The sequence below is a fragment of the Carcharhinus amblyrhynchos genome, chromosome 3 (genome assembly GCF_965287045.1).
Source record: "Carcharhinus amblyrhynchos chromosome 3, sCarAmb.v2.hapA, whole genome shotgun sequence".
In the NCBI taxonomy this organism is placed as follows: Eukaryota; Metazoa; Chordata; class Chondrichthyes; order Carcharhiniformes; family Carcharhinidae; genus Carcharhinus; species Carcharhinus amblyrhynchos.
In genome coordinates, this window is record NC_137326.1 from 108,858,751 (window position 1) to 108,872,358 (window position 13,608).

The 13,608-nt window shown below is 39.0% G+C and overlaps 1 protein-coding gene across 5 annotated transcripts in view; it reads right to left on the minus strand.

Moving 5' to 3' along the window:
- The window catches only part of LOC145341003 (arf-GAP with coiled-coil, ANK repeat and PH domain-containing protein 2-like), a 142,331-nt gene that overhangs the window by 105,111 nt on the left and 23,612 nt on the right, over window positions 1–13,608 (minus strand). For all 5 annotated transcript variants that reach the window (XM_080185674.1, XM_080185672.1, XM_080185675.1 and 2 more), the window contains exons 2-4: window positions 9,077–9,134; window positions 3,574–3,693; window positions 2,664–2,717 (exon numbers count right to left, since the gene is read on the minus strand). In XM_080185674.1, the coding sequence (XP_080041800.1) occupies window positions 2,664–2,717; window positions 3,574–3,693; window positions 9,077–9,134 (232 nt within the window). The remainder of the gene's footprint in view (window positions 1–2,663; window positions 2,718–3,573; window positions 3,694–9,076; window positions 9,135–13,608) is intronic.

Sequence of the window (13,608 nt, forward strand, 5' to 3'; positions counted from 1 at the left end):
TTTCACTGCACTCCCTCTATGGCTAGTATATATTTCCTTAGATAAGGAGACAAAGAAGCACAAAATACTGAAGGTATGGTCTCACCAATGCCCTCGACAGCTGCAGTAAGACATCCTTGCTCCTGTACTCAAGTTCTCTTGCAATGGAAGCCAACATATCATTTGACTTCCTAACTGTTTGTTGCATACCTGCATGCTTGCCTTCAGGGACTGGTGTATAAGGACACCCAGGTACCTTTGCACATTAACATTTCCCAATCTATCACTATTTACATAATACTCTGCCACCCTGTTTCTCTGCCCAAAGTGGATAACATCATATTTATCCATGTTATACTGCACCTGCCATATATTTGCCCACTCACTCAACTTGTCCAAATCACCTTGAAGCTTCATAGCACCTTCTTTATCACTCTCGTTCTCAGCCATGTTTTCTGTCATCAGAAAATTCGGAAATATTTCTTTTGGTTCCCCCATCAAAATCACTGATGTATATTGTGAATAACTGGAGCCCAGGCAGCAATTCCTGCAGGACTCCACCAGTCACTGCCTGCCACTTCCAAAAAGATATATTTATTCCTGTTCTCTGTCTGCTAGTTCTCAATCCATGCACTATATGATCCCCAATTCCATGCACTTTAATTTTGCACACTAATCTCTTATGTGGACTTTATCAAAAGCTTTCTGAAAATCCAAACATCACATCCACTAGGGGCTCTCTCTTATCAATTCTACTCATTACATCGTCAAACAAAACTCCAGTAGGTTTGGCAAATATGATTTCCCTTTCATAAATCCGTGCCGACTCTGTCTAATCCCATCTAACTGTCCTGTTATCACATCCTTTATAAAAGTCTCTGACAGACAAACATTTTCCCCACTACTGAAATTAGGCTAACCAGTGTGTAATTCCCTGTTTTATTCGTCTCTGCTTTTTTTTAAAAATAGTGGGATTGTGTTTGCCTCCAATCTGCCGGGACTATTCCAGAATCTACAAGAATTTTGGAAGATGACAACCCACATATCCACTACTTCCATGGCCCCCTTCTTTAGCACCCTGCATTGTAGGTCATCAGGTCCTGGGGATTTATTGGCCTTCAGTCCCCAGATATTGCATTTTATTTGGCTCAACTGTGATTGTCCCTTTTTCTCTTTGTCTCTTAGGAAAAGGTTTAATAGGTAAGGCGGAATTTTCCATGCAACCTGCCACATGTTTCACAGCGGGTGAAACGGTCCACCATTGGCCAGCAGTGGAATCCTCTAGTCCCATTGCTGTCAACAGAGTCTCTTGTCAAATGCACCCCTTGCTACCAGGCAACTCGTGGCGAGATGCATTGTCAATGTAACCAGAAGATCCCACCAATGTAAGCAACCAGCAAGTTCTGGTCATTGTTACTTCATGCAGGAAAAGCATATACAGGTTAACAACATACACTAAAATGCACAAATAAAATACTCATCTCAATTCACATTTTTGTAAGTTTCCATAAATTTGTACAATTCTGTAAATACATTGGTCAAACAAATCTTACTAATTTAAACATAAACCTATTGAAAACAGAAAAGCATGCAAGCAGTTAATTATATACAGGAATAACTCCTGCAGTGCAAGTTGACTGGATAGGATTTTCAATAAGTGGGCAATAAACTAGCATTACTAGTTTCCAATGATCAGCTGAAAATTTAATTCTCCTCTGAGGCAAGAGGATAAAAAAAATTCTAATGCATATCAAACTAACCTTTGCAACTACTTAACCTTTTCACAAAAAAATACTTCCTACACAGGTGAAATCATACTACAGATAGCTTTGTTAACAAGTCTTTTCTAACTGTGACAAGAGACTAATTTCCACTATCCTTACAATAGTGAAACAATCACAAAGGAGAACACAGTTAAAAATAGAACAGGCCACAACAAAACCAAAGGCAACTAACAACTATTAGTCAGTCACACGTTATCAATAGAATTGCTAATGTGAAAATTCTGTCCTGTGCAATGTCCCTCAAAAAAAATTAAAATCTGCAAGATTGTTCTGCTACAGAGGGATAATGTCTTTAAGTGTTAGATAATTACACCAGTCCCATAATAAGTTGCTTATCTACAGTAAGAAAAATACAGAAACAACTGGTTGAGGCTCCCTCACACAGATAAGAACATGTGATAGCTCACACGAGTTGCTCTTGAACACTGTACAAAGGTTAATTGGGGAAAAGCACTGACAAATGAAAGCAGACTGCAGGCCAATTAACATCAATGGCCATGATGTAGAAAACAAAAACAATGGACTGGACATAAGTCAGAAAATTTTAAACAAAGCAGGGTGGTTCAGTTTTGTCATTATCACATGACCGGGTATTCAAACCACTATGAGAGGAGCAAATTAATCTAAAATTAATCTTAATTCAGCAGTTCAAGGCTTTGGCAACTGGGTGATGCGGTTTAGCAACATGCTCTTGGACAATTCAAGGTGACCGATACTGCCCCTACCCCATCATACTGTGAAACAAGCATTACACTACTGACTTCGAATGAAGTAAATTAGAGTTTCATAGAGATGTTTAAAAGGTTGAACTAATGACAAAATGTTCCTGAAGTGGCTGACACAAAAGCATGTTAATGGGGATACATTTACAGAACATCAATGCCAGAATTCGTGACTTACCGTATGAAAATTAACCATTTCCTGAAGGCTCTCTGAAAACCTCATCAGGCTGTTCTATTGGAAGTAAACACAAAATCAAAGGGATAAATTTTGAATAGTTTTCATACAAGCAATTCATCATTCTAATTTAACAATGTACTGACTTGTATTTAACATTTGAAACATATCCCAAAATACTCACAAAGGGAGAGGCGGGGTGTTGTGACTGGGGGCAGAGGGCCAAGCATGTGTGTGTGCCTGATACGCGAATCCAGCTTTCTAGCAGCACTCCTCCCATTAATCAAAGGAGCGCCATTACCCCGCCATTTAAAATGACAAACAGGTAAGACCCAAGTACCTTTTTTTTAAAAAATATGGGAACATTTAATTATGATGAATGTTTACATGTAGGAAATAGAAAAGATTTCTCCAAATTAAGCTTTGTATGTCTGCATCTATTGTGCTAAAGTAATTTTTTTTTGTAGTCAACATAATAAGAACATTTCTCAGGAGGTCCCATCAATATTCTTGGGACATCATAGGGGCTTCACGGCCAGAAATGTTTGGGAAATCCTGTGGTAGACAAACACTACAATATCAGGTAGTGGAGCAACCAAATTATCTGCATATGCTGTCAAGGGACAGCAAATGAGAAACACAAAAGAGCCAAGGGTAGATCCTTGGGAAAGCTGCACAGATGACAGTGCAAGCTGGAGAGAAGCCATTTCTTGAAATACTTTGGTGACACCCGTGTAAGTAAAAAGGGAAACAAAGCAAAGCAAAGGCAGCACCACGGTTTCCTTCTTAGATAACAGCAATCTAAGCCATTATTCAGTTAGGTATCAGAACACCATCAGCTTGTCATCCTTTTTCTACAGCAACCCAACTACTATTCTGAAACTATTATAATTTATTCAGAGCAGGTTCTTACCTCAATAACTTCATCCTTGGTGGACTGTTGGGCTAGCTCACGAATTCCATTTACGAACTGTTTGTTAGCATTACAGAAATTCTTCCCAGCATCTATGATTCCAGCACATAACTTCACAACCTAAAGGAAAAAACATTTATGATCCCGATGATAAAAAGATGTTGTTATCCAATTAAGTCTATGAAACATAATACCAAGTGACATAGGGGATATTTGCTCAGATGAACAACAGCTTGGTCCATGAGCTTGATGAGTGTCTTAGAGGAGGAAAAAGTCTCTCAATACCAGGTTAAAGTCCAACAGGTTTGTTTGGACAAAGCTTTTGGGGAGCTGCTCCTTCCTCAACTGAGTGAGAGCACTATGAAAGCTCGTGATTCTAAATAAACCTGTTGGACTTTAACCTGGTGTTGTGAAATTTCTTACTTGTGCCCATCCCAATCCAATGCCAGCATCTCCACATTACAGGAGGAAAGCAAGGTAGAAAGATGGCAAGGTATAGGAAGGACACTCCAGTATCTAAGACCTATACAACTGAAGTCATAGCCATCAATGCGGGAGCAATTAAAGGCTGGGATTTTCAATGCTCAAGAGGTCGGAATAAGATGAGCGCAGATATCTTGGATGGTTGTAGGTGAAAAAGATCAGAGAAAACTGGGAATAGGCAAGACAACGGAGGGACTTGAAAACAAAAAAGGTAAGAATTTTTAAATCAAGGTGTTGCTTGACAAAATGTTGTACTTCAATGAGCACAGGATTGAAAAAACCAACCAAGTCTTGTTCATCAGTTTACGGGCAGAATTTTCTATGACCTCAAGTTTGAGGAATATAGAGCATAGAAGACCAGCCAGGAGTGTGAGGAATACTTGACTCTAGAGATAACAAAAGCTAACAAAAATGAATGAGGGTTTCAACAGCAGGCTAGCTGAGACACGTAAAGCGAGGTAGTGTTATAGAGAGGGAAATAGGCGCCCTTAGCCTTAGCATGAATGAGCTTCTTACCTCATCATGGGGTCACAAGCATGTAAACAGATTGGCTTAATTTTGAGACCTTTGCCAGAGAGATGGGTAACCAAGGAACTTGGAATGAGATGGATTACCATGGCCTCAGCTCTTCCTAAAGATTTAAATGGGAGGAACATCCAGCTCATTCAGTGCTGGACTTTGGACAAGCAGTCTGATAATTAGGTAACAGTGGAGGAGCTGAAAGAAGTAGTTTTGAGTAGATCTGGGTCTCATCAACGCACACGTGAAAACCTTCAGATGGCATCACCGGAGGGGTAGTATAGGAATGAGAAATAGGACGAAGGATAGAGGCCAAGAATAGCTCCTTGGGACACACCAGAAGTACTGACAAAAAAAAATGTTCTGACGTGGCAAGAGGACATCAATTACATGCACCTCAATTAAAAACAAAAAATTCAACAAATACGTAAGAATGTAGGGAAGAGAGGCTAGCCATATGGCCTCAAGTCAGCTTTGCCATTCAATGTGATGACTGATCTAATATCAGCCTTTGCTCCGCTTTCCTGCCTAGTTCCCAGAATCTTTGACTCCCTGCAGTCAAACAACAGACAGCCCTCCTTTGAAAGTCACCTTCCAAACCCTCAACCCCTTCCACAATCTCAACCAATAGAAGGACAAGAACAGCAGTTACTTCAGAGCACCATCATGGGAATTTTCCCCTCCAAGCCACAGACCATCACTGACTTAGAACTATAACACAGTTCCTTCAGTGACAAGTGATAGCCATTTGTTGGTTCATTCCACAGGTCAATGCCTTGACCATAATAGTCCAGCTTTTGGGTTTAACTGCCAAGCATTGGTTGAAATTTAACTGTCAGTCACCATCAACTTATGCATTCTCAGCAGCAATACCTCTACCAGAGTTCACTTGCCAACCAGATAACATCCTCTTCTCATAAAATATGAAGCTATTGTTTCTCCAGGAATTGACCTGATGAGTGCAAAATGAAAAGCTTCAACGGAACATCATTTTTTAGCAATAAAGTTCTGCACTACCAAATGACTAATCAAGGAGATATTTTATAAGTTGTTGACGCCAAAAATGTTGTGAGATTTCAAGGAGGAATTAGACACAGCTCTTGGGGCTAAAGGGATATGGAGGTTGGGGGGAGGGGGAGCGGTCAGCCACAATCATAATGAATGGCAGGGCAAACTCAAAAGGGCCTACTCGTGCTTCCATTTTCTACGTATATTTCTATATATGATGTACCATCTGTGGCCAGCTTAGGAAGTTTAGAATCATAAAAGTGCAGTACAGTGCAGGAGGAGGCCACTTGCCCCATTGTGCCTGCACCGACAACAATCCCACCCAGGCCCTATTTATAACCCCATGCATTCACCCTACCAATCCCCCTAACACTAAGGGGCATGGCCAATCAACCTAATCCACACATCTTTGGTGTGGTACCAAATTGAAAGAAGTGTACAGTGCTGCAAGTTCATGGCAGGCCAGAAGACATTTTAGAAACCAGTAAAATGGAAGTGTGTCAGTGAACTAGCATGAAATATAAAGAGGGAAGTGCGTCAGTAAACTAGCATGAAACCCATAAAGAGGGAAGTGTGTCAGTAAACTAGCACGAAACATATAAACAGGCAACAAGTGTTTCATAGCATATTAAAAAGGAAGTGAGTAATTAAAGTGAGCACAAGGGCCTTAATGAACGAAGGTGGGTATTTTTTAAAAGAGGGGAAAAGAATTTGAATAAGTATTTTATATCTGTCTTCAGAGTAGAAGATATAAAAAGTATCCCCATTATAATGGAAGAAGTTCAAAGCGCAAAAGGGAGAGAGCAACTGAAAACAATTACTATCATTAGACAAAAAACTCTTGAGATTAAAGACCGACAAAGTTCCTTGGACTAAATGGTCTGCACCCTTGGAAAGAAGTGGCTATAAAGAATACATTGGTTGTAATCCTCTAAAATTTCCTAGATTCCAGAAAAGACTCATTGTAAAACTACAGATGTAATTTTATTCAAAGAAGGCAATACAAATCAAACTGCAGGTCGATTAACCTTACATCTGTCATTTGGAAATGCTGGAATGTATAATTAAGGAATTAAGAGTGGAACAGTTAGAAAATATAATATAATATAATAAAGCAGAGTCAACATGGTCTTAAGAAAAGGAAATTGTTTCACAAATTGATTATAGTTTGTTAAGGATATAACAAGCAGGGTGGATGAAGTGACACCAATAGATAAGTATATTTGGATTTCCAAAAAGCACTCAAAAAGAAAAGACAGTACATTCGATAAGAGCTCATGATGGTGGGGGTAATATATTAGCCTGGATAGAGAACTTACTAACTAACAGGAAACAGGGTAGAGGTGAATGGATCTTTTTCATATTGACATACTGTGACCGGTGGGATGCCACATCAGTGCTGAGGCCTCAAATAGTTGTAAATTAGATTTGGATGGAAGAAGTGAGTGTATTGTAGAAAAGTTGCTAATGGTATAACATAGGTTGAAGATCAAGTTATGAGGCCAGAAAAGAACAAACAAGTGAATGAGGGGAAATTTGACACAATGTGCAAGGAAAATGTGAGGTTTGCCATTTTGGTAAAATTGCTTGTACTTTTTTCAATTTGGGATACTATATTTGCTGGTCACAAAGTGGTCTCTTCTACATTGGAGAGGCTAATTGTGGACTTGGTGACTGCTTTGCAGAACACTTCCTTTCAATCCCTAAGTGTGACCCCAGGCTTCCTGTTTCTTGTCATTTTAATTCTCCACCTTGCTCTCACTCTGACCTCACTCTCTGCGGCTTGCTACAGTAGTCCAATGAAGCTCAACACAAACTTGAGGAACAATACTTCATTTTTGTCTCATCATTCTATATCTTTGTAAACTTGATGTCGAGTTCAATAATGTTAGGTCATAACCTCTGCCTCTATCTTGACCTACTTGATCCTCCTTTGTTGGTTTTTTTTTTGTGTTTGTTTCTTTATCCTTTAGTTTTGCATTCAGATGGCTGCTATATAGCTGTCGAAGCCTTATCTGGATACTTATTTTAAAACTATATTCATTACCACTCTCATTGGCTTTTGCTTCATGAAATCTTGTTAGTCTCTACTGCTCTCCACCCTATCACAGACCTTCATTTCCATTTGCCTCCTCCACCTTCTGCTGGCTGAAAAGCATTTACATTTCTATCTTTTCTCAGTTCTGATGACAGATCATCAAACTAAACAAACTTGTTTTCCTCCAAAGACACTGCCTGACAGATGATGTTGCCGGCCTGCAAAACTCTTCCAACAGTTTTAGTTTTATTTCTGATTTCCAATATCAGTTGTATTTTGCTTTTGTGTTGGGACTATGATGGGTAGCTGCAGTTGCGTATGAGGAGGTAGCACTAAGTGCCTCAACGGGAGAGTGCCAAAAGAGGCTCAGATCAAAGTTGTAGGCTTATCTAAGAGAGAGTCAAGACCAGCAAGGAAGCAGGAGATTGGAAAAGTCAAGAAATACTGAAGAGTTGGAATAGAATTTGATAAGGCAGAGAGTACTCGAGAGGAAAACAAAAGGAGATGGAGCTCATGAAGAAAGCTCATGAGCTCAGGAGAAAGGGTCTAGGAGAGATAGAGAAAAAACAGGAGAAAAATATTTTCAAACAAATATGATAGCAAGTTCAGAGAGCTAGCCAAAGTGTGCAAGCAAAAGGACATGGGGAAAAACTTACATTGCATAGGCTTGGTGATGTACTATTATTTAGGTTGCATATAACCAAGTCAGCAATGGAAAATTCAGAGTGAGTCCAGAATTAAAGCCATATGCCCCAAAGAAAATTAAAGTTGTCACAGGTGATGCAGAGTCAGCGTGAAGCGTCAAACTATTAACCAAATTTGGAGACAGGTGTGGTGGACAAGCCCAGAAGCCATTTGAAGGGCACATCTGCATTTCCAAGATGTTATCAACATTTGGAGAGGGAACAAGCAGCAAAATGTGTCAGCTGAACTAGCCTTAATTTTGCACATCAAGCCACACAATTATTCACGTATCTACCAGGATAGTTGTGTTGACAAAGACAGCAATGGTAAAGGGCTGGGTCCAACTGGCAAATATTACAAATATGCAGTCAATGTGGGGCATCTAATAGGGCCAATTTATTTAAATTAAAAAAAACGATAACTTTCTGGCCTATTTACATTTGGCATTTGTAATTTTTAACGCCACCTTCAAGGACAATTTATTGTGTCTGTTGGCATTTTATCATGTTATGTCTCTGTTAACAAATATTTCTGCTATGACAGCAAAAGGAGGGTGGCACATTATTTCCTGGAACTTTTTGACAATAACCATAGCATATCCTTCTTTTGCAAGGACATTTACATGTAACTGCAACTTTTTTTTCCTGAGACATTGGTATTTCCTCAAATCATGAACCTCGACATTGTAACATTTGCATCACAAATCGAAGAGTGGTAGATGACCAACAAATAAAACCATAAAATAATGTTCTTAAACATGATGGTACGCACCTTTTCAAGTTTTGACTCCAATTCAGCAAAATCTCCTTCAACTTCTTCTACTGCAGCTCTATTAAGAAAATAACATAATTAAACTGTTGTATTTTTGTATGGATATTTCCTTCTGATCAATTTTGATTCTTGCTATCACAGCTATTACCATATTCCCACGTTCTCTAACGTGAAACTTTCTCACCTGTCATGAACCACATTACACTAACTATGAGCTGATAAGTGACAAGCTTCTATAACTATGACCATGTGTTCTGATAGTTGATATAACATTATCTAATTATATATTTTTTGTCCATTCTCAAACACTTCGGTCAGTGCTGAGGATTGCAGAATCAGAAACAAGGTTAAGGTGCACAGATTCACATGATTGAACAGCAGTGAGATGTAAAAGGAAATATGCAATAAGATTGCTAAATAGGTATAATGATATTGCTAGATTAATGGAAATCAATTTCTGGGATTAGTTTGTTGACAGTTTTTGATATGGAGTTATCACACAGCTGGAATACTATTTTAATAGACTGGGAATTGGAATCAACCTGAATATTATAACACACTCAATTCCTAAATTACCACTGTTGTAGATATGATCGAGTTGAAATTTTACTTTGGACACAACCAGAACCTCCAAAGTAAATTGTATCCAAAATTACATCCATTCTAAGATAAGCCTCTGCCAAACTTCCACTCAACCTCATTTGCATGTCAGAAGCTAAATCCACCACAAACCAGCACAATCAGGCAGTGCTCCAAAATTTTTTTAAAATATATTTTGTAAAGTATACGAGGTGATGTTAAAAACCTTTCAAGGTAAACGAGTAAAGAAGATAGCTATGCGATCGACTGAGTTTAGCTAGACCATAGGTCTGTGCGACTTGGTTACCATGGACATTGGCGGGGTGCAGGTTGGAATTTACTGAGAGCAAGGTGCAAATGTCCCTATCTGTAAACAATGGCAGGAGCAGCTCGGCTGACTATGGACTGAAAATGGCTATATCATTTCAAACAAAAAAGCATTTTAAATTAGCACCAATCCACCATCTGCATAACATTTTAAATTACTGATGGCATTAGTAAATAGAAAACTATTTCTTAATTATATCAGTGTGCTTCCTTAGTTTAAAATCATTCAAAACACTTCAAAATTTTTTACATTCTTCCAGGACCTGCACAGGAGCGCAATATTGCAGACAGCATAAATTTTAGTCGTGGTTAATTCAACCAATGGGCTGGAAAATATTTTGAGAGCGAGGCTTGCTTCAGGTGTGATATTTTAAAAACCGGTGCAAAAGATTGCAGAACTCGCATTAAAAGAAATTAACACTTATAATTCCACAATCTTTTGCGCTGGTTATGTCAGTATCACCTGATATGTCAGCTGAAGAAAAGAGAACAATCATATACTGGAAATGCCAGGCCTTTATGTTTTACTGTTGCAAGTGCTCTGCACACAATAAATCCATGTGCACTTGATATAACATTTCAAAGAACCTTGTTAATTATAAGGAATTACTAGAATGTCTAAAAACCAAATGCATCCCTCTAACACACAAAGCATCTAATTAAATCAACGTCATGTCATCGTAATGTGTTGTATGGAATCTTAACATGCATAGATTTTCCCCTCCAGCCATCCTTGAACTCAATACAATAATCATAATAAATGAACAAATGGATTACGCAGAACATAATTTGGAATATTTTGATTACAACATGAAATAGAAAATGGAAACCTTTCTGTTAACATAAAATTGTAACACTTTCATGTGAAGAATGTCATGAACTAAAGATGATGTAGAGATGCTAGCGTTGGACTGTGGTGGGCAAAGTAAGAAGTCTCACAACACCAAGTTAAAGTCCAACAAGTTTATTTGGAACGCTGTTCCTTCATCAGGTGAGTCACTCACCTGATGAAGGAGCAGTGCTCCGAAAGCTCATGATTCCAAATAAACTTGTTCGACTTTAACCTGGCATTGTGAGACTTCTTAACGGACTAAAGATACAGCAACAAATGCAAAGTCAAAACCAACCAGAGACAGCTGTGAGAAAATATAATGTACGTGTTTTACGTACAGGCAAGTATGATTGCAGTCTTATTCCTTAAAAATGCTATTTCACTTCTCTTATATACATACATCACACCAGCATGGTCACAGTAATTGAAGAGTTCATGAACCCTCAGGAGAAAACAATGGAAATATGTTAGCAAGCAGAAACCCTGTAAAAATTGCAAATACTTCAGTAAAGACTCTACATAATGGCTTCTTGCTGTCAATATGCATTTGCATAAAGAAATACCTGAATAATATTTCAGATTTTTAGATCGCATTATAAACCTAACTATAAACAGAAAACACTGGGAAATATTGAGAGAGAGAGAGGGAGAGAGAGAGAGAGAGAGAGAGAGAAATAGATTTGGTAGTATTCATGATTTAAGACATGGTCAGAAAGTGGCAAAAGTTAGAAATGGAATAGTTTTAACAGAAGTGCAGAAGTTAAAGGGCAATGGAGGAAGGCAGAAGAGAAAACAGAATATCTTCTGGAAGAAAAGTGAAATGTTAAAAAGGTAGATATTCCCAAAACAGGAGCAGCAGTGAATTAAACATCAAAACAATAAAGTACTCTGGGCAGCATGGAAATCGGAAAGAAAAATAAAGACATCAGCATCAGGCAGCATCTATGGAGAGTGGCACACAGGGTTAATGTTGCAGGTTGATAACGTCTGTCAGTTCTGACAAAGGTTAAGAGATGTGAAAAGTTTTAAGCAAGTAGAGACAGGAAAGGGCAGTGGGAACAGAATCACTGCATGTACTGTTATTTTGATTGTAATTCACTGTAATTTCTCTTTCAAGAATACCCACCTTGAAATTCTGCTCTTTTGTGATGATATTTCAGATTGTCTCTTCGCCACACCCCCACACCCAACCCTTCCAAGGCACTTTGCATCTGTTGCATCTCCAACTTTTTCCAGTCCTGAAATATCATTGACATTTACTCTAACTGCTGCACAATCATCTTCAACACAGCCCCACAAGGCTGTGTTCTCAGCCCCCTACTACATTCCTTATACACCTGTGACTGTGTGGCCAAATTCCCCTCCAATTCAATTTTCAAGTTTGCCTATGACATCACCGTAGTGGGTCAGATTTCAAAACAATAATGAGACAGAGTACAGGAACGAGATAGAGAATCTGGTGGAGGCAACAATAATATCTCCCTCAATGTCAACAAAATGAAGATCATCATCGATTTCAGGAAGCATAAAAAGGAGAACATGCCCCTGTCTACATCAATGGGGACAAAGTACAAAGGGTTGACAGCTTGAAGTTTTTGGGTGTCCAGATAACCAACCACCTGTCCTGGTTCCCTCCATGCCGACACTATAGTTAAGAAAGCCCACCAAAACCTCAACTTTCTCAGAAGACTAATGTAATTTGGCATGTCACTTATGACTCCCTCCAACTTCTGTAGATGCACCATAAAAAGCATTCTTTCTGGTTGTATCACTGCTTGGTATGACTGCTGCTCTGCCCAAGACTGCAAGGAACTACAAAAGGTTGTGAATGTAGCCCAATCCATCATGCAAACCAGCCTTCCATCCACTGACTTGGTCTACACTTCCTGCTGCCTTGGCAAAGCAGCACAATTTAGGACCCACACACCCCAGACGTTCTCTCTTCCATCTTTTTTCATCAGGAAAAAGATGCAAAAGTCTGAGGTCAAGTACCAACCGACTCAAAAACAACATCTTCCCTGCTGCTGTCAAACTTTTGAATGGACTTACCTTGCATTAAGTTGATCTTCCTCTACACCCTGGCTATGACTGTAACACTACATTCTGCACTCTCTCACTTCCTTCTCTAATGAATGGTATGCTTTGTCTGCATAGTGCACAAGAAACTATACTTTTCACTGTATGCTAATATGTGACAATAATAAATCAGATCAAATCAAGAACTCCCTGAAGTTCCTGCTTCCACCCTCACCAGATTACAGGCATTGCACAATATTTTGGTTTTGGTTTGCTATGCTGGCTGACGTCATTGTAGAAGTTTATTGCAAACTGAATTATAATGCAGACACCCTCAGATTCTATCGTTATTTGAATTTTAAAATTACTATTCTTAGGAAGGATACAGTCATCACTTGTCAGGGAAGTATTTATTATCCATCCCTAGTTTAATAAAGTTGACTTATTAGTGTTACAAGTAGGCTTACATTAACACCACAACGAAGTTACTGTGAAAAATCACTTAGTCCTCACACTCCAGTGCCTGTTCGGATACACTGATGGAGAATTTAATATGGCCAATACACCTAACTAGCGTATCTTTTGGACTTGTGGGAGGAAATCAGAGCAGACGGACATCGAGAGAACATGCAGACTCAGCACAGTCAGCGACCCAAGCCAGGAATCAAACCCAGGTTCCTTGCACTGTGAGGCAGCAGTGCTAATTGCTGTGCCATTGTGCCACTCCAGTACATTGTTCCTAGGTTCCGCTGAGATGACTTCTTGAACCAATGCAGTC